Source organism: Leptosomus discolor, chromosome 9, assembly GCF_034619465.1.
Source record: "Leptosomus discolor isolate bLepDis1 chromosome 9, bLepDis1.hap2, whole genome shotgun sequence".
Taxonomy (NCBI): Eukaryota; Metazoa; Chordata; class Aves; order Leptosomiformes; family Leptosomidae; genus Leptosomus; species Leptosomus discolor.
Window position 1 is genome coordinate 7,036,805 of NC_141399.1, and position 27,890 is coordinate 7,064,694.

Below are 27,890 nucleotides of genomic sequence, written 5' to 3' on the forward strand. Positions count from 1 at the left end.
GACTGAGAGTTGTATTAACCATGTACATGAAGTCAGGACTAGAAACCGTATGAGGATAAACTCCTTATGAATAGAAAGGCAAAATTACCCTAGAGATCACAACAGACAAATGTAAACTCACTTCACTTTTTTAAGAGAGTTTTATTAAGTATATGATATTTCCAGAAGGCATGTTGGAAAATGTTCAGGACCTTCTATCACTGCCTTTTTTACTGAAATACCATAGATATATTTGACAGAAATAGAGAGTATTAAAAACACAGCAACAAAACCCCAAGTATATTGTATAGATTTTGTTTTTCAGAGAAAATACAAGATGCTACGTAAGGATAAAATTTAAGTCCTACTGAAGTCAATGGCCAAAGACCATTATTCTTTAGCAGAACAAAAGTTTTCACAGAAAAGGTTTTGTACAAGAAGATATGAGTGATCTAAGTTTAAGAGTATAGTGTATTTATGAAAGTATTTTTACAAGCCATTCTTTGTAGTGTGTACACAAGTGATAATTAAATACAGTTCTTCAGTGACAAAGCCATGAAAAAATACTACCTGATCACATAAGGGTACCATTGAAACAAAGAAAAAGACCTAGCCTTTGGACTGGTGTTAGCTTTGGATTTGGGTGATCTGCCTGAAAGTCCTTGTTTTTACCTAGTTATTCAGAGCTCAGTCCACAAAAGGCTGATGATTCAACTATGTGATGCCATGATCAGCATCTGTGGCTCTTGGGCAACAGCTGCTTGTTATAAAATACATCAGCACTTGCTGTCAGAGTCCAGATCTTCCCAGCTCAAAATTATAACCCCTGGATGAGAGCCTTTTACGTGGCCTTAGCTCCGTCTCTGCATCACTGACCTGGGAAAACTTTACGTCATGCACCAAGATGGCATGAGGCCACCAGGTATTGACGTGTTAGCAACAGGGAGATGCCTAACCTGGCCCAAACAAGGGGGAGGCAGCTGTGTTTGAATTTCTTCCAAGATAGTTGCAACTTAACCAGGTTAAAAAAATATGGCACAAGGGCACAGCTCTAAGACAGTGTTTAAAATCATTAATCCTGAGTAGTACGAAGCATGAACGCTGCACTGCAGAGAGGGCTGTGCTTTAATGCAGACTATCCACGGTATTTCTTATTTTCTGTGCTCACCAGGGCTCTCGGGCACCTAACTCAGGGCAGCAGATCCCATTTCATCTCTGGTATGCCTAAGCTTTATTCACTGATGCAATGACGCCCATAGCTCCTCTGCACTTCAGTCCTTCACTGGTACAATTAATTAATAGTAACAAGACTTACTGCCTCTCCAGGGTGTTGTAAAGAAAAAGCGTGCTAAAAACAGTAATGCACTCATATATTGGATAATAAGGACTTTGTAACCTCCTAGGGAAAATTTCAAAGAATTTGCGTTGTTCAACTGTAGATCAAAGTTTAAGCCCTTCAAAACTAAATTTCTGCACCGCATAGACAAGGGACCTGGAGCAAGGTCTCCTGTAGCATGTGCTGGCCCCCTGCATAATGTCACCTTTCTCAAGGCTTCTTTCTAAATGCAGAGGTCCCTGAGAAAGTCCCTGGTCAAACCATGATGAGCCACCCCAAGTCAGTTCCTTCCTAGCATGGTCCAGCCACAAGGACAGGCTGCCTTGCTGCCACTTCACGCACAGGCATGTACTGCCCTTGTTCTGTTCAAGCAGCTCTCTGGCACTGTATTTCAGATGAGTGTAAGGTCTATTTTACATTTCCATGAGACAAAGGTACAAGTCACAGTGGAGCTGCCAGTGGAAGGCAGCACCAAATCCCTGGGGTAATTCTGACACTGCAGTCAAAGAGGGTCAAAGACCTTTGACCGCGTGATGAGAAGATGCGGCCACGACAGTACCCAATGCAAAGCCCATTCAGGCTGCTGGAAGGGCTCTGCATTGACTAGGATGGCTGTTGATCTTTTCATTGAGTAGAGCTGTAGTACAGGGAATAAAAGTGGGGTGTCTGTTACACCCTTACTCAGCCCCTCTGAGAAATGGGAAATAGCTAAAGAAAAATGTTGCCGGACCTTTTGTATGCAAAAGGATACTGCACTGTGTCCCAGCACTTTACAAGAAACTACCCTTGTTTCTGTTCTAGTCTTCTCCTACAGCAAAGAGAGGATGTACATGGCAGAGCATAGAGCAAAATTTAAAAACCTAGTGATTTCACAGCTGGTGTTCACTTAAGCAACCCAGAAGTAATTTCCCATTCAGCCCATGCGAACAGGTTTAAACTTCATTTGTGCCATTCACTTCCTTCTTTAGTCCTTCTTGTTCCTCTCTCAAAGGTTCCAGCTCAGGCCCATCCTGTGCAGTTTCTTTGTTCCTGTTATTTCTGCCTTCATTTTCTGTCCTTACAGATTTAAGATCCTCTTCTTTTGTCTGTCTTTCCTTCTCCTCCTTGGCCAGCATACGATAATTATAATAATTCATGATGAACAAGAAGGTTCCTGCCAGGACCATCACAGCTCCACATTTAATGAACATATATTTATAGTCCCCAAACGTATCAATAAGAGTTCCTGTAAAGCATATATTTAAAAAAAAAAAAAAGAAAAAAAAAAGAAGGAACTTAGAGATGAAGGCAAGAACATTGTATTTTCAGATCCTAAATATAAAGGGACAACTTGTGGCTTCAGGGTAAAATAAGACATTCTCTGGACTCCTGATTTCTTCCACAAATACTCTGATCCTCTGATACTTATCACATGTTCCACTATATGGCCTGTGGGTTGATGTGGGTAATACTATAATAGGGGTTTGACTGATATAGGTAATGCTTGATATAGGTAATACTTCCAACGATTTGTACAGTTAAGTGGACAGGAGCTGAGAACCTACATTGCAAAGTCCGGACTTTTCATGCACACCTGTTTTTTCCATGCAGAACTAAGTCCTGATCACAGAGTCTGCAGACAGTCCCTCCGCTGACTCCAGTGATCACCTACAAGGACGTCCATTTGAGTTGGCAGTTCTCAGGCTGCCAGCAAAAGCGGCAGCTTTTGGGAAAACCTTCGTGAGATGGCACCTGACCACTGGGTTTCATCTCAGACTCTTGACAAAGACCCTCCAATTTATTCCACCACGGGTCATTCACCAGCATTAGAGGGGACTCAGCTTTTGGTCACAGCTGCCCTTTCTGCATTTATACTCGTGATCTAGAGATGAAAGGGCATTGCGCGGAACTGGAAAACATTAGTTCCAGGGAAAGCAAAGATGATGCTGTCAATGTCAGATAATTTCAATGCCAAGACAAATGTGACAGGTTCTTCTCAAAGGTTAATGCCTCTGCTACAGAGTTACAGAGTAATTGAAGGGAGACGGCTTAATTGAAATGTCAGTGTTCTCCATTATGTCAAAATGTAATGCAAATCTTATTGGGATTATGATCCTGAGCATTAATTCCCATTTACTGGTGCAACACAGACCATTCTTAACATCCCAAATCCTAATTAAAGTAAGACCCACTCCTAACCTGGCCTTCGCAGTACAGACAGTCCTCCTTAAAACTGTCCCATCATCCATTAGCTCTCTGACTTTTTGGACTATGTTCTCCCCCTTAAAAAGAGGGACCTTTAATTACTTCCTGACTGACCCCTAATGTTGAAAAGCTGGTGATTAATTACCCCACTGCATTACACTAACAAGGGATTTTATGGCCGCCAAATAGATTTCTTGATCACAAAAATAATAATTATTAACTGGTTTTGGTCAATGGTTCTTCCTGAATCATTGCTAGATGTCTTCATAAACCATTTTCAATGCACTGTGTTTTTCATGCTACTGGTGAAATATCAACCAAATGCTAATCGCAATAATCTTTTCTTTTCTGCTAATCAGGGTGACCTAGAGGTCTCCTAAATAGGTTTCAATGAGAGTTTTAATGAGTAGAGTATTGGAAAATTCAACAGTAGGATAGTCTTGCCTCTTTTCCTTTGAGAATAAGATAAAGTCATAAAACACACTGGGAACAATTTACTTAGTTCATTAAAGCAGAACTCTGTAGTAGGCTATTAAAATGCCAAAGAACCGATAAATTTGCTGCTTATTAAAATGGTGGGGAAAACCCTACAAAACTAATATTACTGATGATTACATAGAACTGTTTTAGCCTCATTAGCAGTCCCTGGTCATTAACTTAATCTTCCACACAGAAAATTATATAATTCAGAAAACGGTCATTTTAAAATTGTATTTTCTTTTGTTTGTCATTAATTAAATAATGAATCTCTAAGACGGCGAGAGGATACAGTTGCTTCTGTCACACTGTATGAGCTGCATGGTAATATGAAGAATTAAATGGCTCCGCAAGATGCGTCATACAGCGTATTAGCCAGATCTCAGTTTTGAATCCAGGAAATGGGTTTAAACTGCCTTTTTCTGTGCATTCTTTAAATTTATTGTGATAGCGTCATATTGAAAGAATTCAGCTTTTATACACCCAAATACAGACAGCAGACACAACCTAATTAAACCTTTTAGCACACTTAATGGTGACCAGTATTCAGGCTGCACACAGGTGAAATGCAAATTGCAGGACAGGGCACAGAGATAGCATGGCATCTATACAGCAAGCAGATGTCACCTGTAAAGTCATTTAACTCATAGCCAACTCAGATTTGATAAGGACTGTACTTGAGCCAAATGTCAGATTCAAATATGGTGTCTTCCAGACATGGTGCGTTCCTTCTAGAAAAAGAACTTAGCATGTGCTATAGAGGGAAAGCAGCAGAGGCTGTTGAAATCACAGGAGATCACTGCTTCCACTTATCTTCAGATGACTGTAAGTCCTGCTGGAGGTTGAATATTGTCAGCATGGACCTTTAAGGGTCTCTGTCTTTTGATATTTCAAACCATGTCATCCACAATAAACCTTTTTTAATTTTTGGAACAGCCTTGAATCTATCAGATGCACTAAGATGACTGAAATCCACAAGAGGAATTACTCAGAGCCTTAGAAACAAATAACAAGGCTCAGGTTTGAGTCAACAAGAGGATTTCATAGAACTGTTCTGTTTTATTGTGCTTAAATTGTGGTGGACTCCAGCCTTTTGCAACAGGAGGAGTCTCCAGGAAGAGTCATCTGAAGTGCAAGGTTCTTGGTGTGGCAGGAAGTGCCACTCTGCATGTTCAGCTCAAGTGTTTGAAGGGATCAGGGACTAAAAGATCACTCTCCAAACTGTTGACTTCAACTAGAGGACTACATGGAGAGGAGTAAAGAGGAAATGCTATAGGAGATATCTAGGACCTGTCTTCCCTGTCTAATTAATAGTGGAGAAACGGTGGGTGGGAAGCAGAGAAAACACATTTAGAATCACTTCTTACAAACTGTGCTTGCAAGAGTCTAAATATAAGCAGCAACTCAGTGGAAGCAGAGGAAGAAAATACACCCACCTCCAATAGGTGGTCCCAGCAATATCGTGCAGCACTCCGCAATGGTGACCAGGCCAACAGCGCTCGTGAACCGGGCAGCTCCCACGAGGTCCATAAGGGTTTCAAAGAGCATAGCACAAACCATGCCGAAAGCCAAGCCAAAAAAGATGGAGTAGATGACAAGCCCTGTGTAGCCAGAAGCCAGCGGGCACAGAAGGTGGCAGGTGCCATTGAAAGCAATGGAGAAGCTGAAAAAATATTGAATCCGTGGCCTCACCCACTTGCTGTTCGCGATGATGCCAGTGGTAGGTCGGGCAATCATATCCACGATAGCAAGGATTGAAAGGAGGAAAGCAGCTGAATATTCATCAATGCCGATGTGCTTTGCATAGGGTGCCAGAAAAACAATGGGGGCAAAAAAACCCAGAAACATGAGCACGTTTCCAATCAAGTAAATTAAGAACCCTCTGTGCTTAAAGAGGGAAAAATCAAGGTACTTGTTGATTTTTTCACAACAGTCCTTTCCTCCTTCCTCTTCCGTTTTGTTGTCCGTGGGGATGTTTGTGGGACTACTCATTTCCATGGCATCTTCAGCGATCTTTTCTTTCAGAGCATCCTTCCCTTCCTCAGTCACCTGGGTTTTGACTGATGCTGTGGCTGCCCCAATGGGTCTGAAGAGAGCTCCTGCCACACAGCAGTGTAATAGAATTGCCCCAAGTATTAAAAAGCTGCCCCTCCAGCCAAAATTGTCAAAAAGGAACTGGTTGAGAGGCGCCAGGGTGCAAAGCATCACAGGGCTCCCTGCCATAGCCAGGCCATTCGCGATGGGTCTTCTCTTCAAAAAGTATTTCCCTATGATTATCACCGACGGCTGGAGGTTGAGAGCAAGGCCAAATCCTGGAAGAGAAAAATAGTTGATGTACACAAAGGAAGATTTGAGACCCATTTATCCTCAGCTCATTGTTTAAGGCAAATTCTTGGACAACTCATCCACTGGTGGCTCTTCAACATGATAGTTTGGATGCAAGCTTTGCTCAAGACATCCCTAAGCTTCTGGCTGCCGCAGACCCCAGAAAGGCACCTTCAGTCAAAGAACGCCCCTTCTTTTTGCACTGCAAGTCTCTTGGGTGGCAAACCTAGCACAAAGAGTTTGCTTCAGAAGAAACTGAACCTCTGCCCTCAGTGAATGCGAGCTGGTTTTGTCCAGACACAGCAGCCTTGTTGGAGGAGAGGATGGACCTATTAAAAAAAAAATGACAGCTCCCAGTTTGAGGAAGGTTGTTCTGGCTTGGACAGTGCTAACCACCAAAGTGTCACCCTTCTCACGTGCAGCTGGGACTAGCACTCCCTTCTGTGGGCGGTGGGCACCCAGCACTGCTGCTGGGCAGACAGACCCGCACAGAAAAGAACGTCAGCCTTCTCAGCCTCTGCTAATTTGGTGGTGTGAGCAATTTGATCTGATGCAAAAGATTAAGAGGTCTGCAAGTACACAGCAAAACAGCTACTGAGGATGCTAATTAAGCAGGACCCTGGAGTGTTTCTTTTAATTAAAATTTATTTTTATTACATTTAGATATATAAATGGTGTTGTAAATCTACATTGCTAATTCAGTGAGCCAGCTTCTCTTTCACAGGTAAAATCTGAAGGCAGAGATGCCAACTGCTGTGATGGTCTCAACTTTCCGTGGTTCTGTTTGAGAGCACTAGCATATAATAACCTCTTCTTTTCTAACATTTCTATGATGTGCAGTATTTCCTTAGAAAGTTAAATTTTCAGAACTCCATCAAAATGACACTCAAAAATCATGCCACATATTTTCCACCCTGTCATCCAGGAAAGAATGAGCCACATTAGAACAAAGCAGAAATGTAATCCTTGAAGTGATTATATCAGAGAACATGAATCCTGAAAATAGGGTCATGCGGATTTTTTCTTGTTCATTAGTCTATATAATTAGTTTGTTTAACTGCGCAGTACATGATTAGGCATATTGCTTTACAGAAGACAATTTAGAAAGGTCAAGGTCCTCAAAATTAATTGAGGAACACTATCATTAGTCGCTGATAGAGTAGAATCCAACTGATGCAGCAGAATTCAACTGATGTTGGATAGCTTCAGTTTGAACGGTTTTACAAAATTACGATTTTTGCCAAGTCTAAGATTATTTTTCTTTTTAAATTACTTGGCAGTTTACAACATTAAAAATAAATTGAAATGGCAACATATTAAAATTAACGTTGATATGAAACACATTCTCAGCATGAGCTTTTCTAGGTAATCCATATATTTGGTAGGGCATGTCTCCGGGAAGTACAGCCTGCTCATAACGCATAAGGGGCCAAATTCATCCTCATGAGAGGGCTGACCTGAGAACTATGGAGGCAAAAACCAGCCTTGGTTAGAGAACACCCTTGATGGTGCTCAGGTACAGGAATGCATCTTCTTTCACTTGAGAAGATGCAACACAGTGGATCAGAGTTTGCTTTATTTCCGTATATCCCAAGCTAGCAGGCAAGGGCAGAAATTGAACCATGGTTTCCACAGAATCATTTTTTGGTAGGAACTTACCACATGTTGTGCAGAGAACGAAAAATCAGACTGGGTGCCAGCTATCCACTCAAACAATAATCAACTCAAATTTTTTATTATATGAACATTAATTTGCCAGTCAGACAAATCTAATTTAATATTACCTCATGCTCTTCCCATTAATTAAATTTGGAGAGTCTCAAATTGACTGACTGGAATTTCAATTTACTTTAAGCTTTTGGCTGACTTCAGTTGGAAATATTTATATCCATTTTACTCCAGTTTTCAGAAATTACAGCAGCTTTTCCATGGCTGAAACTGTTGCTCAAATAACCACATTTTCTCCCCAGGGATATGACAGAGAGGCCTGTCAGTGGTGTTGCATGAACAGAACCAAGTCCATGCCAGAAAGGAGCATCCTTCCCTAGATTAAATACATCTCCCTCATATTAGAAGGAAATAAGTAGTGCTGCAGGAATGAGCTGTATAGCTATTGATCTTGTTCTTACTTTATTAGCAAGGGAAGATCCTACCAGGTATTTCAATGCTCAACATTTACGGCTGAGGCAAAGACTCTAGTCTCATTACTCAGCATGCTTCACCCTAGATCCCATTTTATTTCATGGCGGTCAGATTGAACTAAACTCTGACCAGTTGTTATTGCCTTGTACTTAGCTTTGAAATTTGCTCCTTCTCTTGAAGAAGAGGTTGCATGCCTAAACACCTATTTAATGTATCCAGGCTGGCACCTATCCAGGCCAACAGCTTGCAAACCCCATTTCTTTTTCTAAGTGCTATAGGGAAACAAGTGAGGAAGAGAACATGGGTGTTACAGCATATGCAAAGCGCCTCATGCAGCCCACAGCTTGGTGCCATCAAGGACAGAGCTGCTTCAGAGCTGCCTCTACCAGAGGAGCCCAGACCTTGCTCTGCATGCAAATGGAAAAAGACATAATCGAGAAAGCAATTGAGATTGCCGTGTCTAATCCCTCCACTGTAAACAGATACTTCTTGCTCTGCTCCTCTGAAGAGAATTCTATTAATATGCCAAAGGCACAGGACTGTAGCAGAGACCTCCTAGTACCAACTATCTCATTTTTACCTCCATCCCTGCGAATTACATGAACATGGTCTTTTACATCGGTCTGTTTCCCTGTCAGGCTAGTGGGAAGGAGGCTAGAAGTAGCGTGATGTTTACAGGTTGCTTTACAGTCATTGCAAATCGCCTTTACAAAAGTCTCTCTCCTTGTACAGTAGTGCTGCCTCAGCTGTGTGATGAGCAGGCAGCTTCATAATTGCCCTTGAATGCTTCCATGCTAGGCCTGACCGTTTAAAGCACTTCAAGCATAATTAGAGGCATCAAGCATGTTAGCAGGATTACAAGCATCTTCCCTTCTCTGTCAAATTAATATGCCTTCCCGAGCACACACATCGTGCCTGGAAATGATGGGTTGTTAGCTAAGACCTCATCCATAGAGCTGCCCTCATTCAGCAAGCAGGAGGAAAAGAAGTACACGACAAAAAACGTGCTTTGCCCTGAGGAAAGATGAGGAAGGATGGGGGCAGTTTGCCCCTGCACCCGGTTGCTGACACGAGGGTTACACATGTGCATGGAGCACAGCTCGTAATATCAGCTCTCTGGGGTGGGCAACGGATGAGATTTGCAAAGATATTCAGGGACCAAAAAAGAGCAGGGTCTTCGTAAATCCTAGGCCCATTGGGGTTGGGCACAAAATTCCCTCCTGGCATGTTTTTAGACAAGCACCTTTGAAAATAAGAGTTGGTGCCTTCCTACAAGCACTGTTTCTTGCCTGAGCCCTTCTGCTCACCAAAATGCATATATTTTGAGCAAAGGATTTATGGTTTCCATGTGCTAATCCAGCATTAGTCAACTTGCTAGAGGACATCTGTTTAGCAGGGAATGATGCAAGCTCATGCATCAATAAATACTGAATTTATCCATGGGAGACATTGATTATTTTTATTTCTCATCATTTTGTTTCTGGAATCCCTTTCAAGCAGTCTGCAAGAGTTATTCATTCAGTAATAACACAGTTTCTTCTAACTGCAGTGACTCTCCTTACAAAGAGTGAAGTTTAAGAGAGGAAATCCTACATGGGGATTTATTCACTATTGTACAGATTTAATAAAGCAATATTGGTGTAGGAGAAGAGGGTGACAAACTTTCTGTCCCAATTTACTTTGCTAGTGACTGGTTTTATTGATTATTAATGTTGAGCTTGCACTTTTCTTGTTCAGAAAGCAGCAACGTTTAATGCGGCTGCAGAGAGATAGGGAACGTTCATTAAAACATACACCTTGCAACCTCAAAAGCCAATTTGGACCTCATTGTGTCATGTTTTCAGGCAGATGTCCTAGCTGCACTGGAAGAAACACTGGCTGTACCTTAACCAAAATAATAAACAAAAAACCTTACAGTTAAGCATCTAGACTCCCACAGGTGGAGAACTCCAATCCATCTACCTTTAAAAGCAATAACGCAGCAACTGCAGGCTTTAAAGATGTTGGACTAAGCCTATGCCTTCTCCTGTTTGAGTTTCCAATACGGAAATTCGCATTTCAATACCGACAATTCGAACTGTAACTTTGATAAGGAAATACAGTTTTATTTTTTTCTCAATAAGGAGAATATTGCCTATTTTCAATCAACTCCAGTAGTTATTATTTTCAGATAAAGGACTTCTTAACCTCACAAGCAGGCAAAGGGCAAGTAAACTAAAGCAAATCCCTGAAATCTCATTTCATACGTCTCATAGAGGGAAGATAACGCACAGTAATATAGGAACACAGGTGCTTTCTTCATAGTCGCGCTTGTATCTCGAAGGGCTTGCCTTGCCCAGGGCAGAGCACAGTCAGCCTGTGTTTGCTTCAGTGGGAGCTGAGGGCACTGATGGCCGTCCTCACCGTCACCTCTGGCCAAGAGCACTCATCTGCAAAGAGCACATCCCCTGCTAAGATCCCGCACGCGATGTTCAGCCAGGAACACAGTGCTCAGCAGGGGATATGCCCTTTGCTACAGTTCATCTGCAGCAGTCGATAAGCAACGGTCTTTCTCCCACCAGCTTTTTATCTCACCAGCTTCCCATTGTGTTTGGCTGAGGTGCCCAAGAGTGGATGCCCCAAGCCATCAGACATGAACCTCAAGTGCAGGTAGAAAGCAGATGGTTTCTTCTTACCTGTAATGAAGCCCACGCAGATGTAGAGCTGCAGGATGCTGGTGCAGAAGGCAGCTGAGACCATCCCAATGCCACACAGCAGGCCTCCGAATATAACCACAGGTCGGCTGCCATAGCGGTTTACTAAAATACTGCTAATGGGACCTGGGGAAAGAGTGCAAAATGGTCCTTGAGGTAGGTATCTTCTGACAGAAGGCCATGTTTGACACCAAGCAGGTAAAGCTCTGCAACGTCAGGGCCCCCAAGGTGCTGCTGACAGCTTCTAGGATGACTTCAGGAAGAAAATGGAAAAAGAGAGAAAGACGCTCTGCACTGTGTAGAGATGGCAGCACGTCCCGTGCCACACAGCAGCTCTGTAGTTGGTGGCAGCTCCTGCCCCCAGGACTTTAAAGTGTCACCAGAGAAGGCAAATGGCAATAACAAATCAGGTGAACACGTGATCCCAACACAGGAGCTTCTTGATTTATTGTGATGCTAAACCACACACGCAAAGCTGCCGTTCATATTACAAGGCTGCTATCATGAACACTGTTGCATTTTTAATGCCTCTATTTAATGCAATTCCAATATTGCTGACCAGGACTGAAGCTTCAGCAGAACAGTTGTTAATTAAATCTTAATAGCAGCCTATGTAGGTAGAAACGGTTTGGGATGATGGATTAGCAGGCGCTCAAAACAACCAGTTTGGTCTTGCATTTATGTAAAGAGGTGGTTCAGGAAAGTGCAAAATTATGAAAGAGGAAAATGGCTTAACAAAGACTGTGCACACTGAAAGGAAGCACTGAATTCTGAGGGAGTGAAACATGCCAGCAGCTTCGGGTGGAGGAGGAAAGAAGGGAGGTCTTGTGTATAGTAGTCTCAACCACCTGGAGGACCAGTAAAATCAGAATCACAGAATAATATATGTCATAGGTCTCGGGACGAACCTCCTGCTCAAAGCAGAGTCAACTCTGAAGTTAGATCAGGCTGAGAAGTCAGAATGAGAGAAAGCAAACTGAGCAGGAAAGAGCAGTCCAGAAGTCAAGCTATGAGATGTTAGAAAAAGATTCTGTTTTACTCAAAAACCCTGAACCAAAATGCTACAAAAACGATGCTGGAAATGAGGGAGGATGACACAGGCAGCATTTAGTATTTTATCTTACCTGTCAATTTCTGGTGCTACTCAGCACACAGCAATGGTGTGTTGGAGCCCAGTGTGTCTGTTTGCCTTCATTCCTGCCGTTACAAACAGCCCACACCATTCACATACAGATTACTGGAAACAGGTATTTTAAGTTTACAAACTCTGAAGAGTTTGACCACGGGATCTACCTCACCACAGAGCCATTTGGTAGGCTATTTACCTTTGCTTAAGTAATTTCAGCCAGAAATAGTGCCAGAGCTCTTTCCAGACCCTGCAAACCACAGCACACTTGAGCACATAAGCCAGACCCAAAAACCCCTATATCCCCTCAGCATGGCTGACAGCATCCGAACAAGTTCTCAGCTGTTACAATGTGCAAGAACAAAAAACAGTAGGTATGACTGTTTTAATCCAGTAAACGAAGCCCATTGTTACATAGCATGTAAAATACTTTCCACTAGATGTTTAAGGTCAAAACACTCATAAATGAAATACACACACGCACAGTCTTAACAGCATCCCTGTTACAGCGTGATCTGTGAGCAGGTCTCATCAAATGCATCATTCAATTAAAATTGCTGTGAGTGTATAATTACGTGGAGAGTTTTTTCTAATCCTGTAACTGGATTCACATGCATGCATCCTTTTGCTGCACAGAACACTACAGAATTCAATAAGAAGTTCTGAGGAAAGAGATACATGTGTCAGATCAGCACAGCAGAAAAGGGACCCCTTTCTCAGTGAGGGTCCCTGGTCAGGGTTTGGACTTGCATCGTGCTTGAGCTGGTCTCAGTGTGTCCTGTAATTCAATAGATCAAGCCAGTGTTCCTCAGAAAGGCACCAACATATTCATCTGCAGCCTAAGGGCATGCAGCTCTTCCATTTTTCAATTTTCCACATGTCTGCATTTCTCCAGAATCAATATAATTACTTAACTAAGAAAACGTGATTTCAATTACCTTCTCCCCACTGGAAAAAGGCTTTCACATTGGCCCTAAAACTACAGGATGTTGTACCATGGAGGAGAGCATTTAAAGTCCACAAGATTCGCGCCAAGGCCCTTCTCTGCTCTGACTTGGGGGCGCTTCTGGGGGGAAAAGACCCTGCTATGACGAGTAAAAAAAAAATGTACACATATGTCCCACTCTTGTGGCATCCACCTTGGAAGGGAAATATGGATCCACATCCCTCTCACTCCAGTCCACAAGCTGCTCTATTGGTTTCACCCATCTGTAAGGATGGGTTTGGACCATGACAGCAGATGATGAACTGGAAAGTGGCTGAGGGTGGGACACATTCTGCTCTGCTTCCCAGCTATGGGGACAACCTGGAGTAGAGGCTGCAGCAGACGAAAGCACAAGTTCATATCCCAACCATTGGCTTTACAAATGAGATCACCCTTCCCATGCCCCTGGGGCACCCTCCATGAACATGCAGTGTCCTCAACCACATCCCAACTTCCCAGTGATCACTTATTAAGCCACAAGACCACAACTGCTCCCTGTTCTTGTCTTTTGCGATCTCTCAGCAACGTTTTACAGCAGATCTGCATGACCTTCAGCAAACAGCCTTCCTCTGCTGTAACCAACCAGCATTATCAGTTTTACCGAGGGATAATCAGTCCCACTTGTTTGACAGTCCAGGTGGGACAACTGTGGTCTCAAAGGCGTTATCTGCCTGGGCTGGGCTGAGCCCACAGGGGACTGTGACAAACTTCAGAAGCAACATAAACCTTTCTCCTTCACAGCCTGAAACCTCAAGTCCAGGCCCTATGAGCCTGCTTTGCTAGAGAGGCATGGCATACAGGATCACAGCGCACACTTGGAAGTGACATCATTTGATCTCCCTGACCAGCGTCACCCACAAAGGACTGAGGGACGGAGACCTCTAAGATACTAAGTGCAGCCAGTTAAGAGGAGAAAACAGGAGCAGAGCATCTGGACTAAACCTTTCCAGCCACTGGAGATTCCACAGCAAAGGCCATGATGAGCACTCAGCCTGCAGGGAAAGCATCAGCTAGACCTAAACTTTATGAGACACCAGAGACTCCAACCCAAGGCTTCAAACAGCTAGGAAACCAAACTTCCCTGAGCTGCTGCTCATAGGCTGAAGGTTTTGTGATAGTCCTGAGCAGACCTTTCAAATGCACTGAGGCAAATGCAAAATTACATCCCCAAATTACTTCCACTTAAGTCATTTGGACCTACAGAAACGTCCATAGGCTTTAATGGAGCAGCCTTTCAAAAGCTGTCCCCTCTCTCGGCAGAAACCAGCACACGCAATATGTCACATAGCTGTGCACACTGCAGCGCACAAACCCTGCCAATTTGGGCAGGCACACGAAGCACAGACACATACACCTTTACTCTGCCCAGATGTCTTCAGTGATCAGCATCACACCCAACAGACCTAAATGCACTGCCCTGCCCTGCCACATGCCACCTGTAGTGTATTTCTCATAGGGGGCCGTCAAACATCAGATAACTTTAACAGCAGTGTTGTGGGGAGCTTTGGAAAACGTCAAATAGCTCAAGTCAGGGCAGAGGAATTAAGAAAAGGGTACAACAAAGCCAGCACCGCAGTTGCAGGAAATAGGAAACACAATTACTGCTTTGCTTGCAGCTATTGTAAAAATTAAAAGTGTGACAGCCCCTGGAAACACAGTGGAATTGAAAAGCAGGACCTGTCATTTACCAGTTATTCAGCCAGCATGAAAAGAATAAAGATGCTGTATATTACCACACAGAAACCATTTACGGTAACAACGTGTGCAGCTTAGATCCCAAGGCACCTTTACTTGCTAATACCTGCCTGGTCAAATGTGCAGGAACCACAGGCTCCCTGTCCTGGCATCCAAACTAAATCATTCTTCCTTCCTGCGAGCCAATGGCAGCGGAAGCTAGCAGGAGTTGGGGTGATTTTTGCTTCTTAATTTACAGAGTCAGGTGAGGACAGGGCAAGAGAAACAGCTGGCAAAGTCCTCAGAAAGTTGCCATTTACCTGGCTTGACTTTACAGAAGCAACCATGCAAATGCTGTCTAAGTCTCTGAAAAGTCACAGCAAGCAGAAAAGCCGTCTCAGCTGCTAAGCTTGTCCCTGATGCGTGGCACCAGCACTGTCCCCACAACTCCACCACCATGGCGGCATCAGAACTTCTAACTTCTAATGGAAATGAGAAGTAAAATTTAATCACTCCCTTGCACCCCAATAGGTTACAAGGACAAGGCTGCCGACACGGAGGCGGCAGCTGACAGTGCTTTGCTGCAGGAAGGGATGGCATTTCCACCCACCCAGCCTTAGGAAACAAGGCAGCCCCTTCCACAACCCAGTAAGTGGCTTCCTCCCTCCCGATGACCTTCCAGCTTGGCCTTCATTTATCATCCATTGCAAGGGAATGACACGAGACAGCAGAGGGCACAGGGGGGATGCTGAGCCTCATCCTGCTGCTGGCTTCGCTCAGAGCCATGCCTGTGGCTCTGCACCTCTCCTGGCCTTCAGGGCACTGCTGGGGGACACGCTCTCCAGTGGAGCTACCGTCATCCCCTGGGTAAGAGCAAGGAAAGCCCGCTCAAAACCACCTCGCTTTACACCCCAAGCCCTTGCAAAGCAGGGTGCATACGAAAGGCGTTCTTCCTGCAGTAAAACCCTACAGTCTGGAGAGCAACAGTTTGCACCAAATATACCCAAAAGATGCAGCTGGGATCACGGCACTCCTGGAAGACTAATGTAATGTAAAGCACTATCCTCAGCCCATATAAATCATGCTGGTTTAGTGCCTGTCCTGTATAAAGCCTCCCTTTTCTCAGACCTGTGGCAGATTTCCATTCGTTGTTAGCTGGTACATGAAAAGCCATGTCAAAGAAGCTGATTTTGGTGGCAAGCAAAACACAGCAGCTCGCTGGTGGGAAATACAGCAAGCCCTATCTCATTTGTTAGCTTGTCCAATTACTTTTCACCTTGAGTTTTGTGTTTGCAGAAGTGAAAAGGACCCTGAAGAGAAGATTGTAAAACCATAAAAAAAATGCAAAATAACCTGGAGTCTCCTCTCTTTTCCTCCACAAAGCCAGGACATCTTGTCATTTATTCTATTTGAGACGCTGAACTATGATCCAGAGAGGATTGTAACGCAGAGTTGGCATTTAACAAGGAATATCAATCCAGACTGGCTTAAACTCTTGCAAGTACAACAGCACTCAAAAAGTAGACACCTGAATTGCCTTCCTGTTTTCCTCAACCAGCCTTATGATTTTTTTATGAGCTGCAAGACTTCCAGTGTTGGTGCAAAACGCCAATGTATTTTTAACAAGGACTATCTCTCCCATACCTCTGACCATATATATATAGATATCTGTCTCCCTTATTTGTAAACTTTGGTTTGTCTTTATTTTTAACTTAACCTAATACTAACAGAAATAGTTTTCCCCCTTTTCCATGGAACCTGGCTTGGATTAATTTCTGCCAAAGTTATTTCTCTACAGGGGTCTCAGGAAAGCAACTAAGAGCTGAGACCCTGAAAGCCTGACCCTGTAACCCAGAGGCCTCCATGCAAAGTGGGGTTTTTCCAGGTTTCAGAAGACTGACCTTCTGACAGTGTAAAGTGGCACAGAGCCATTGCACACATCATATGTCTGCTGGTAAGACTATTTGATGGCCATGCAGACGATAAAATAGCAACACCTTAAAACAGGACACTGCATGGACTCAGTGCTGGCAGATTTGGGACCACCAGTGCCCCATCGCTGGGGCTGCCACATGCAGCTCAGCTTTTCGCACTTTTCCACCCTGACAAGTGGCTCTAAAGAGCTGTTACTGCACAGGGACGTTGGTCAGCAGCAAAAGAACTGCCCAGACAGTTAGTATTTTCCAAACTACTGTGAAAACACAGATAATACTAAGGAACTCAGCACAACATGACTGGCGCTGACTATGTGGAATTACTGGGGACATAAGAAGGAGCAGAGCGTACTCAGCTGGGAGGAAAGGGGGGGAAAATCATTTATACTAATAAAACAAAGTCTATTATTACACTAGTAGTAAAACAACGAGAGGAGCAGGCCTGCAATTTCCTCAGTAATAATCTCATTCCCTCGGTGGAATAACAACATTGCCTTTGGCCTCGTAATTTATCCACCAGGGTACCAGCCCATTGTAACAGAGCAACCTCCTCATTACCCTGCAAATGAAAGCAAGTGCCCCCGTGTTATTAACACACTGCCAGAATCCACCAAACTCCCGAGGCAGAGGGGATCAGCATCAGCAATCAGCACCCAGTAACGATGCACAGCCTGAAAGGGAGGTGGCCTGAGGAAAAACAAGGCACAGTTCCAAAGCAGGGGGAATGGGATGGGGGGCTTTTGCCTTGCTAGAAGGGAAGTCCAAGGTCCAGCACCCGGATGGCTCATGCTCTGAAGTGTTTGTCACCAGGGCCTGGAGAACTGCTGCTCTCCAGCTGACCCACGTTAACTAAGCCCCGCATGTGCCTGCTCCAGATCACCAGAGAAGAATTGGTGGTAGGTGGTAATAATGCAGTGTATTGTTAGTCTCAGCTGCTTGGTTGAGATGGTTTCTTTTTCACCCACGATGGCTGAGAAGTCGACACTGTACTGGAGCTTCCTCAGGCAGCGCTGCTTGGAGACAGGACGGCCATGCACATCAGCGCTGGAGGACAAGCAGCAGCGAGCAAACACCCCAGGTGGCAGCCATGGTATCAAATACCCCTCTGCCAGACCCCAAAGGGCAGCTTCTAAAGACCTGTCCGTCCCTAAACTGCCCTGATGCCTTCTGTTAGCGTTACTTTGCACTGCAAATAATCGTCGTTAAATAAGGAGGCTGAAGTCCGGCACGTGCAACAGCAGCTCCAACAGTGAATCAGTCACCAGAAGCTGCCTCTCTTTCTTCCTCGCAGATGAGGAAAATGGTCTGTACATTGAAGGGGGCAATAGCTGCAGTTTTAGCACAACCCCTGTGAGATGCATAAGCCAAGCATGGGAGAGATGGCCTGGGCACACATTACTCGATCATCAAACTGGCCGGTCCAGGCTCTGTGGTGCTGGGTCTGCTAGACAGGATTGGCACCGTATCCAGCTGAGAAGGCAGTGGGTGTGATGATCTGGTGCAGAAACCAAGCTGTGGCAGCCCTCCCTCCCCTGCACCCACCAGGGACATCCTTGGGAAGCCAGGGACCTTGACCTCCCGTCAGAAATACATGCATTTGCCACAGCAGCATCCTGATGTTAAAAAGAGAAGAAAAACAAAGTGGATGAGGCCCAAGCTTAAGAAAGACAAAGCGTCCTCTTCCTTATCCAGCAATCTTATCTGATCAGCACTTCGGCATTTCAATTTTCAGATTACACAGCTGACGCGCCGCTCCTGCAGCGCACAGAGCAGCCACGGGCCAACAGCTCCAAAATTGGGGCTGGAGCCAAGGTCCTTCGTGTCACTTCGTATTTGGGCAATTAAATAACCGCTCCTGCAAGGGGATGGCGTCGCAGGTGCCAAGCACGCAGCTGCCTGCGCTCAGTGGTTTCCCCAGGCTGCTGGTTTGGATCTCACCCGCATAGCACATCACAGCCGCTGACCTTCAGAAGGTCACGACTTCACGTTTTTTTTAATTTCTTTCCCATGATTTTTTTAGCCAACCTTTTGCTTTGGCAGGACCACAGACTTTTATCCCTTCCGTCCTTTGAAGCCCAGCTGCAGAACATGAGCTCCTTACGCAGCCGAAACACCTATTCCCCGAGACCACCAGCCCTTCGTTAGCGGTCTTAACACACTGCACGACAAGCAAATTGGCCCCTACCTGGGCATGGTCTCCAAAAGGCTTTGTCCACCTCCTGGAAGCCCCACATAAACAAGAGACCAGTTACAGTGGAGAGCCATCCAGGGACTGAAAAGCTGCAATGCTGTGGGACGGGTTGGCATCAACGCTCTCACATTCCTTCCCACGGCAGCCCACAAAACACATGCTGTACTGACCGCAGGAATACGCTTTCACATGTTTGAACTTCACTTGTAGGAGTGGATTATAACTTACTCCTGGGCTTAACACCTTCCTGCAAAGCATTAACAACCCCCCAACCAAAATGCTTTGCGTTCTTCCTAGTTCTTATTAATCTCAGTTTTTATTAAGTCTATCGCATCTCTATTACTGCTGCCTGGTGACCTTGCTAGCTCCAATGAAGGGTGAAATGATAAAGCTTTGTGACCAAGTTCACGAACACAGAAATATTTCACCTGAACCTACAGTGCTATTATCGTTCTTAAGTAGAACAGGGCTATTTAAAAAAATAAAAAATATAAGCACATATGTGGTGACCTTGCAGGGCTTGAGTGCTCTCTGAGATTCAGGAGAAGTATATGAATCTGCAGCGCCATCCATTACAGAAATCAAATCATTCCTCACCTGGCTTTCTTAACAAAATCCATGTTTGTAATGGGGCTGCTACCCTGGGGATTGCCCCAGCGTGGGAAGACATCTTGTTTCAATGACATGGGGAGGCTGAATGACTCTTGGTGGGACTCCAAGAGGTGGTGATGATAAGCAAAAGGGGAAGTCCAGCAGCGTGCCGCTGAGCCGGGGGTTTGCAGGGAGCACCTGCCTGGGCTTGGGCCATGATGGCAGGATGCTCGGTATCCACTGTGGATAAACAGAGATATTCCTTTTGTTTCAGCCTACGTAAAATATCCAGGTGGACAAGCACATGCCTAGGGAAATCCTAGTGAAAGCCCTACTTGGGAATTTTTGTTGAACCAATGCTGTAAGCACAAAAGTAGAGAGCTGACACACGATACATTACCGCAAATATTGCCTGTCCTACCCTCCTCTCCCTCCCTCTCATAACCCTCGCTTAGCACTAAGGGTGGACGAGGAGGTGCTCATGTCGTTTTGGACACCCTTGGGTAACTGAGGCATCCCACGGAGTCAGACACAACACAGGACCCAGAGGACACAGGTGCTGGATTCCCTGGAAAGACGAGTGAGCAGCTGGCTGCACACCGCAGATCCGCACTGCATCCATCGGGGCTGAGCATCTCCGCGTGCAAACCGTGCCCACGTACCGACCCTTTCATTTCTCTGCTAAGCCCACATCATGGAAAACGATGGGAAGCCCATAGTGCAATCACCCAAGCATCAGGCATAAGGATAACCCCTTTGCTTTTTAGGAGCGAAGCCACTCGTGTGGGAACCCACAGTCTTGGGGCTCAGGGTTTCTTAAAGAACAAGAAAAAGCCCCAGCACATGCTGCAGCAGCTCATTTCTCAGCAGCAGGGGATGAAAACAGCAGCCACAGCATGTGAGCACGGTATCTGCAAAAGTACTTGTGCCTTGGAGAGATTATTTCTTAAACCAGACGACATCCCTGTAGGATGCTCCACACAGGCAAGCTGCTCTCATGCAAACAGCTGCCTTCCCCACGGTGAGGGGGATGCCCAGCCGTTTGGGACTTCACACACAGAACATCCACTGCAAAATGCTGGGCAATACACAACACACAATTTTGCCAGGCCCCCCTGTCACCGAGCTTTTAGCAGGTAAAATCTACACCCACCGGGGCAAGTCCTGCCCTCGCGCTTGTCGCCCATCAGGCAATGTCTGAGCTGAAACTGGCTTGCAGAGAGCTTGCACCTCCTGAGGCCTGGCCTGGACTCTGTTACCCACTTGCCGCTTGTCCATGAGAAAAACCCACACCTCCTTTCCCATGCCTCAGTTTCCCCTGTTAGTGCTGTGGCGCTTCAGAACTCTTTGCAAGCACTTGGGATGGGTGGAGAGCACTGGGTGAGACCTTCTGGAGGTGGAGAAGATTTTGATGAAGTTTGGACCAGACCAGAAGAGAACATTGGCAGTTTTGATTAAGTTAAAAACTGCAGAATCTAACTCATTATTAATATAGCTTTACACCACTGCATGTTGTAAGGTGCTTTCTAAACCTGTCACTGCAATTTATCATGCCAGCAGTGTAATAAAATACAGCTATAAAATTTTGGATTAAATGTTCAAGGTCAATGGTCGACTTTCAACTTCCCAATCTCTTCCTTGCTGCTTTAGCAGCTGCTCTATTAAGCAGTTACAAGCTCTAGGAGAAAGTTTCTTTGGAGAAGACTCAGTTGTGGAGCATCTCTAGAACTAAATCTTCAGATATTACAGCCAATTACAAAACAATAAATATCAAGCAACGGGTAACAAACACTGGCTGCCTTCAGGACAAGGCTTTTACTTCAGAAACGCTCTCATTTTTCTTGTGTTTGTCAAAGGTGGCTCTCTGCTCCTGTCTTTGCAAAATGGACAGAAGGTGATTCCCTAATTTTAATAGAAATTTGGATGTGTAAGAACAGCACCTTGGAGATTTTGGGGAGAGCATTATAGCAGTGTATAGCAAAAGAAAGAATAAGATTCTTCAAAATGAGGAAAATAAGAGGTCAGATGTCTCCTGCTCTAGCCCCAGCTATTCAGGTTTATCAGCTGAAATGGCTCTGTGTCAGGATCTGGTCTCTGAGTTTCACTCAGATGACTTGTGTTGTTTCATTACAATGATGAAAGGAACATTCTGGCCACACAGTCACTGTTGAAAAAAAAAAAAAAAAACCACCACCCAAACTGAAAATGCATATACTGTCCTAGGTATTAAATTATTCTCTCTATCCTGGCACACGTGCCAGAAAGCCAGCTCATTGTTCAAGCTCTAACAGTTGGCCATAATAAAAGACATTACTTCTTCCCACGACCCTTTCCCCTCTTATAGCCTTAGAGGAGACTGTAACAGCTACAAGAACATTGCTGCTATTAAATTAGTGGCTTCAGTTTTTCTTACTTTTAGAATGTTTGGCTGCTTCCCCCAATGCTGAATAGGGCAATTAAATCACAAGAAAATTAATATCACTTATCTTTCTTTCCTAAGAGCTCAACTGCCTCCTGCTTTCCCCAGATAATGGTTATCTCCAGTGACCCATCTGTGGCCTAGCTTGAAGTGCGTCACCCTTAAAAAATGGGTGCTCAGTTTGGTATTGTGAACACAACGTGGACCCGAGTCAGGAGGTGTGAAGGCCAAAGGCTTTTGGTTTTGCAATTATATTAATTAAGATTGTCTTCCTGAACAAAATTCACCTTTACATGAGGCAAGACTTTGGGAACCTTGGTCTTGTGTTGGCATAGCAAAGTCCAAGGAGGCAGCTTGCAAAGGGAAACCCTGCCAGGCATGCAGCAGCATGACGGGTGCGCTACGATGCTCCACGTTTTGGCAACGTTGGCATGTCCTCATCACCCCCAGAGCCTGATACCTGGGAGCTGAGGTGCAGCTGAAAACACCTTTAGGGAAGGATGATGGCATCTCCCCTGGTCCCTTACAGACAGATCATGGTTCCTTTTCTTTCCATCCATCAAAGACTCTGCTCCGTAACAATTTTCTTATTTGGGGTAAGGAATGAGCACTTTTCCCATGACAAAAAAAAAAAAGTAGAAACATTGCAGAACAGAAATCCTTCTTTATCAGATTGACAGGGTTTCACCTTGCAGATTTGGTCAGAGAAAAGCAATGTTCCCTTGTGCTCCTTACTCACAAACCTCCCAGTTTGCCCTCCTCAACTGGAAACATGGAATTGCTGAACATGAAGACTGGTGAGAACTAGAAGTACCCTATCATAAAGTCCAGGCTATCCGCTTTACTGCACACTAATCTGTTTTACTACTTGTATTATAGTGACAGAATTGTTTTCTGCAACCTAGTTCAGATTAAGAAACTGAGGGACAAGACACATTAAAACTTCTGCAATATATATTGCCAGAGCCTTGGCTGGTATAAAATAGCTTCCTAGGGGAACTGAGCAAAAAGTGAAGGGCAGAAACTATGTTTGCTGCTGATTTTTCAGTCTTGGTCTGAAAAACTGGCACTGCTCTGGTGCTACAAGACAAAGCCTCAGGTGGTCGCTGTAAATCTGCATCCATGCTGTCAAATCAACAGACCAGCTCCAGTGGAGATTTGGGTTAGTTCATGTGAGCACTTTCAGAAAATACGCCTCGTTTGCATTATTTATGAAATGCAAACACAGTAAGCAGCACAGCCTAAAAACAAGTCCCCGCACCAACGAGCGCGCCAAGGAAACAAGGGACTGTTTCCCGAGGATGTTTGCAAACAAAAGCTGTTGTCAGCAAGAGCGGCAGACCCTCCGCACCCTGCCAAGGTGCCGAGTGGCACGGCTGCCCCGAGCTCCCAGGGATGGAGGGACCCAAGCTGGACAGCCGGGTCAGTCCTCATGGGGGACATCCCTGTGCTCAGACGCCAGCCTTGCTGCCCTGAGTCCTGGCTGCAAGGGCCACTGCACAGCCCGGAGATGTGACCGAACACCAGGGAGGGGACAACAACGCTACCGCCTTTCCCTGAAGCCAGTTGAGCAACCGGTGGAGCCTGTGCACTCCTGAGGAAAGCTTTGGATCTACGTGTCCACCTTCCAAATCGCAGCCCTTTACTGCTGCTGGAGCAGGGGGAAGGGGTGGAGGCGAGGCAAATTTGGGGCTTTCCTTTCGTGGCTGTGATGCCCACGCCTGAGACCCACAAATGCACCACTTGGCCCCTCCAGCCCCCTGGGACACAGGGCCTGACACCTCATGTAGGAGATGCTCAGCGCACCCAGCGTGGTTCCTGCGTGGTTGTAGCCTGCCCACCCACCCCTGCACCTTGACGCAGGCTGTGACAGTTCTGCCTTGCCACTGGTTTGGGAAACGAAGGGAAGGACTAGACAAGCCACGGCAATAATTACCTGGTTTAGTAACTCTACTAGTTACTCAGGACTATGTTGAAAGCTTACTTTGGTGTTTTCAGAATTACTTTTTTTCAGAAAAGATTAGCAAAAATCCAGTGGTAAAGTACTTCCTAGTTTTTCAGCAAAGTAAATCAAGCTTTGCTGCATGGACATCCTAACAGCTCTAACAGGCACCGCAGCAGAGCAAGACGTTGGCAGCTCACAGGAACCAGCACCCTGTTCCTTTAGTGAGCACTTCCGAATCACTGAAGTCGTTCATCGGTCAAACTCGCTCTGGTATTAAATGCCCGGTCAATCAAATCAGATGTGTTAAACATGTTCTTGGGCACGCGCGTTTCTTTTGCTCCATGTTCTGCAGACTCCCACCGTGGCCCCATCTGCAGCCACTGAGCAACAGAGCATCTGATCCTGGATGGCGGCAGAGAGAGGGATGCTCAAAAAAGTATAAATCTAATTCAAGAGCAGAGCAGAGGAGGGGAGGACTATTAAAGGGACATAACTAAGGAACTGCAAGGCAAGTGGGAAGGTACAAAGGTACAATCACCTGCAATTAAGTCTAACCGTGCCTGGTTGTATCATCCCCCATATTACCACGTAACAGCATAAGGGAGGGTAAAGTTAAGGCTCCTTGCGAAAAGGGAGGAGACGCTGTTAGTTGGGGCAAAAGTCCACTACAACATCCCAGGTGCAGAGCTCACAGCACTGTCTTGAACACTTGGAGAGAAAGAGAAGAAAGTAGAAAGTCTGCAAACGGGAGAAGGCAGAGGTGACCAGAGCAGCATTTCACCTGCTCCAGCGCCAACTCGTTGGCCATGACCTGCACCCCGAGAGGCTCAAGCCCCCCATCTACACCCCTTAATTAATTAGTTAAACTGCAGAGCATGTTTCTTGCTTGGTCACGGTCAGGCACGAAGCATCTCTTCCATACCAGAGGGGGGGGACACACACATTTTTATCAGAAGACACAGCAGAGCTGGAAACAACCCACAGAGGCAGCCAGGGAGCCCCCAGCCTACAGGTAACTACTTTGGCGTGTTTATTGCAGCGTTACAGGACAGGCGATGCGATATCACTTCAGCAGATGGCAGCCTGCGGAAGGGACACAATGTTTGGGGCCACTCCATCAAGGTCTGTCCCCACCGCATGGCAAAACAGGGTTTCCCACTGCTTCGCTGTGGCTGGTGGTGGTTGAAATCGTAAGATCATCATCATGGTTAAGCTCCAGCTAACATCTACCCAAGACTGAGTGCAATGGAAGAAACAGCGTTTCCCCAGGAAGAAGGCTTGCACTGTATGGTGCCCTGAGCTACTGGGAAGACAGAGAGAAATGTGTTAGGGACCCAGCCATCAGGGAGAGCAGCGGTCCCTTCTCTCCATGGAGACATTTAGCTCACTCACCTATGTTAAAACCGCAATCGCAGCCTTCCCAAAAAGTGATGTCCAAATTTTAGTATCAGACCCTGAAATGTGCAGCAGCCTCCACTCATTTGCATACTTTTGGTACCAAATATTAGCCACCTCTCTTTGACTTCCAAACCATGCAGCTTCCTAGATGCTCATCGGTAGGCAACTGAACACACCAAAGGCATGGGCTCCCTGCTTTTCCTTCCTTTCCCACCTGACTGCTTCAGAGGCATTCCACATAATTTATCCCAACCTTTAAAACAGCATTTAAGTAGCATCTAAATGACAAGTGGTCCTTCCATCTGCCTCCCCACGGCAGGGTTTCCCTCCCCCACTGGAACCCACTTGCTCCTGTTCAGCTTATACAGAGCCCGGCTGTTTCCTTTTCACTGCAGACTGCTTATTTATATTGCTGGGGTTGAGGCAAAAGTGCTTTTTTCTGCATTTAATAACAAGCCTCAGTAGAAATCTATCCCAAAGCCACAGCACTCCCCAAGGCTCATGCTCAGCTTCCCATCAGGGAGGCCAAGGGGGTGGTCTGGGACAACAGCACTGGCTTAAGCGGAGGATTTCTCTTTCTAAATCACTGCTTGGGTTTTGCCCTCAAAGTGCTCCGTTTGTGGGTTTTCAAATAGGAACTGGGCCCTTGCAGAACTACTGTCCGTGGGATCAAGCCTTTGCAGTGGGTTGCAATAGAGCGGATTATGATAGGCTTTGATTCAAGCATCGCTTCCACTTTACAAACCTTTACAAAGCATCTTTACTTTCATTATCAACTGCGCTCTCCAAAAAGCACTACAGTGCATTATTAAGGAAACTAAAAATCCCTTCTTAAAAACAAAGAATATTTTCAGAGTTGCTTTACCAGCCAGAATAAATATTGATGAAGTTTCCTGCAATTACAGAGCATGGTTCCTGTCTACATCCCATTGCAGATCTAATCAAAAGCAGCCCAAGTTTCTCCTTCCTTGAGTCATGAATATGATATCAAAATAATAATAAAAGAGCAAAGTTATATGCACTGCTTTGCAACTGATAAGAATGATTGACTGTGGCGATTTCATTGCTGTAATTATAAGCTGCCACAATAAACAAGCAGCTACTTCATTTATTGCTCTGCTCCACGCTCACCTTTGGCTGAAACCCAGACCCAGTTATTTCACACCAGCCTGTTCTCAGGGCTTTTTCACTGGTGCTCACAGAAAGCTTTCATAGGCAATCTTCCGGTTTCAGGGTAGGGAACGCCACTGCTATGCTCAGCAACACACCAGGTCTGGGCCATGCTGGTGTTTCACAGCCTCCTGGGTGCAAAGTAACCGACTTGTGTGAAAGCAAGGCAGGAGGACGCCAGAAGGGTCCCTTCAAAACAGCTTGCCTGTCCCCTCATCACTCGGATACAAGGACCAGGGCCGGTGCTGCCTGCCTTTGGGGGAATGGAGGTGCTGTGTGACAGGGCCAAGGCCGCTTTGTCCCCGGTGTCAGAGAAATCCCCCAGCGCAGCCTGCAGCATGGCCAGGGAATGCAGCAATGGGACACACCATGCAGCTCAGACTGGTGCACAGAGGGTACTGCACCTCTTACAAAGGATAAAGTCTTCTGCATTAACACCGCATATTAGTCAAATGAGCCGTATTTTGAAAAGCAGCAAAGCCAGCTAGAAATAAAGGGGTTGTCAGCACCAAACTGGTGGCAGACCACATTTTCAAAGGCGTTTGGGGTCCCCCACAGGCCCAAAAGACACCCAGAGGGGTCAAAAGACGCCTGCACCCACTGAACCCAGTGACAAACGCAGAAGGCACCAGGCCTGTTTGAAAATCGCAGCCAACACGAGTTTACTTCCAAAAAACTGACCCTTACCCCCTTTAGGCTCAACATACGACTTGTTTCCCTAAACGACATTGGAAACCCAGTGGGAAAATAAACCTGCTGATAGCGCCCGTGCAGATGGACACCGCTGCCTTCCCTCTGCGCTGGCCCCGAGCGCAGATTTCTGGCTTATTTCTGCTTTTACAACCCACGGTGCCGCAGGGGCTGGTGCAGGTTTACTCACCTGCACCGTACGTCGTGGCCAACATGATTGAGGAGACCCACGCGATCTCGCCATAGGACGTGTCAAAGAAATCCTGGATTTCTTTGAAGAAGATGGCTATGCCTTTGGGGAAGGCGTACGCGAAGCCGATAGAAACGAAAGCGCCGAAGACCACCACCCAACCCCAGCCACCGTCCGGCGGGCCGGGGGCTCGCCCCGCGTTAGTGGGGGGCGGCATGGCCGGGCGGTGCGAGCGGGTGCCCAGCGCTCCTCGGGAAGCCCTGAAACACAAAAGTGCAAAGGCGCCGAGTCAGATGCTGCTCCCCTAGACACCCCCCCACAACACACCCCCCCACACACCCCCCAGCCCGCAGCGACAGCATCCCCCCCCACCCCAGCTCCAATCTGGTTACCTATTCCTAATGTCGCACCCCAGCCCTGCCGTTTTGGTGCCCCCATTTC

General features: G+C 45.8%; 1 protein-coding gene across 1 annotated transcript; it reads right to left on the reverse strand.

Annotated features, from left to right (window-relative positions):
• Positions 1–2,247: 2,247 nt before the first annotated feature.
• Positions 2,248–27,666, reverse strand: LOC104346669 (monocarboxylate transporter 2). Its single transcript, XM_086470034.1, has 4 exons — positions 27,450–27,666; positions 11,119–11,262; positions 5,413–6,288; positions 2,248–2,540 (listed from the first exon to the last, which is right to left on the reverse strand). The coding sequence occupies exons 1-4, from the start codon at positions 27,664–27,666 to the stop codon at positions 2,248–2,250; spliced, it is 1,530 nt and encodes a 509-aa protein (XP_086326160.1).
• Between the last annotated feature and the right edge of the window lie 224 nt (positions 27,667–27,890).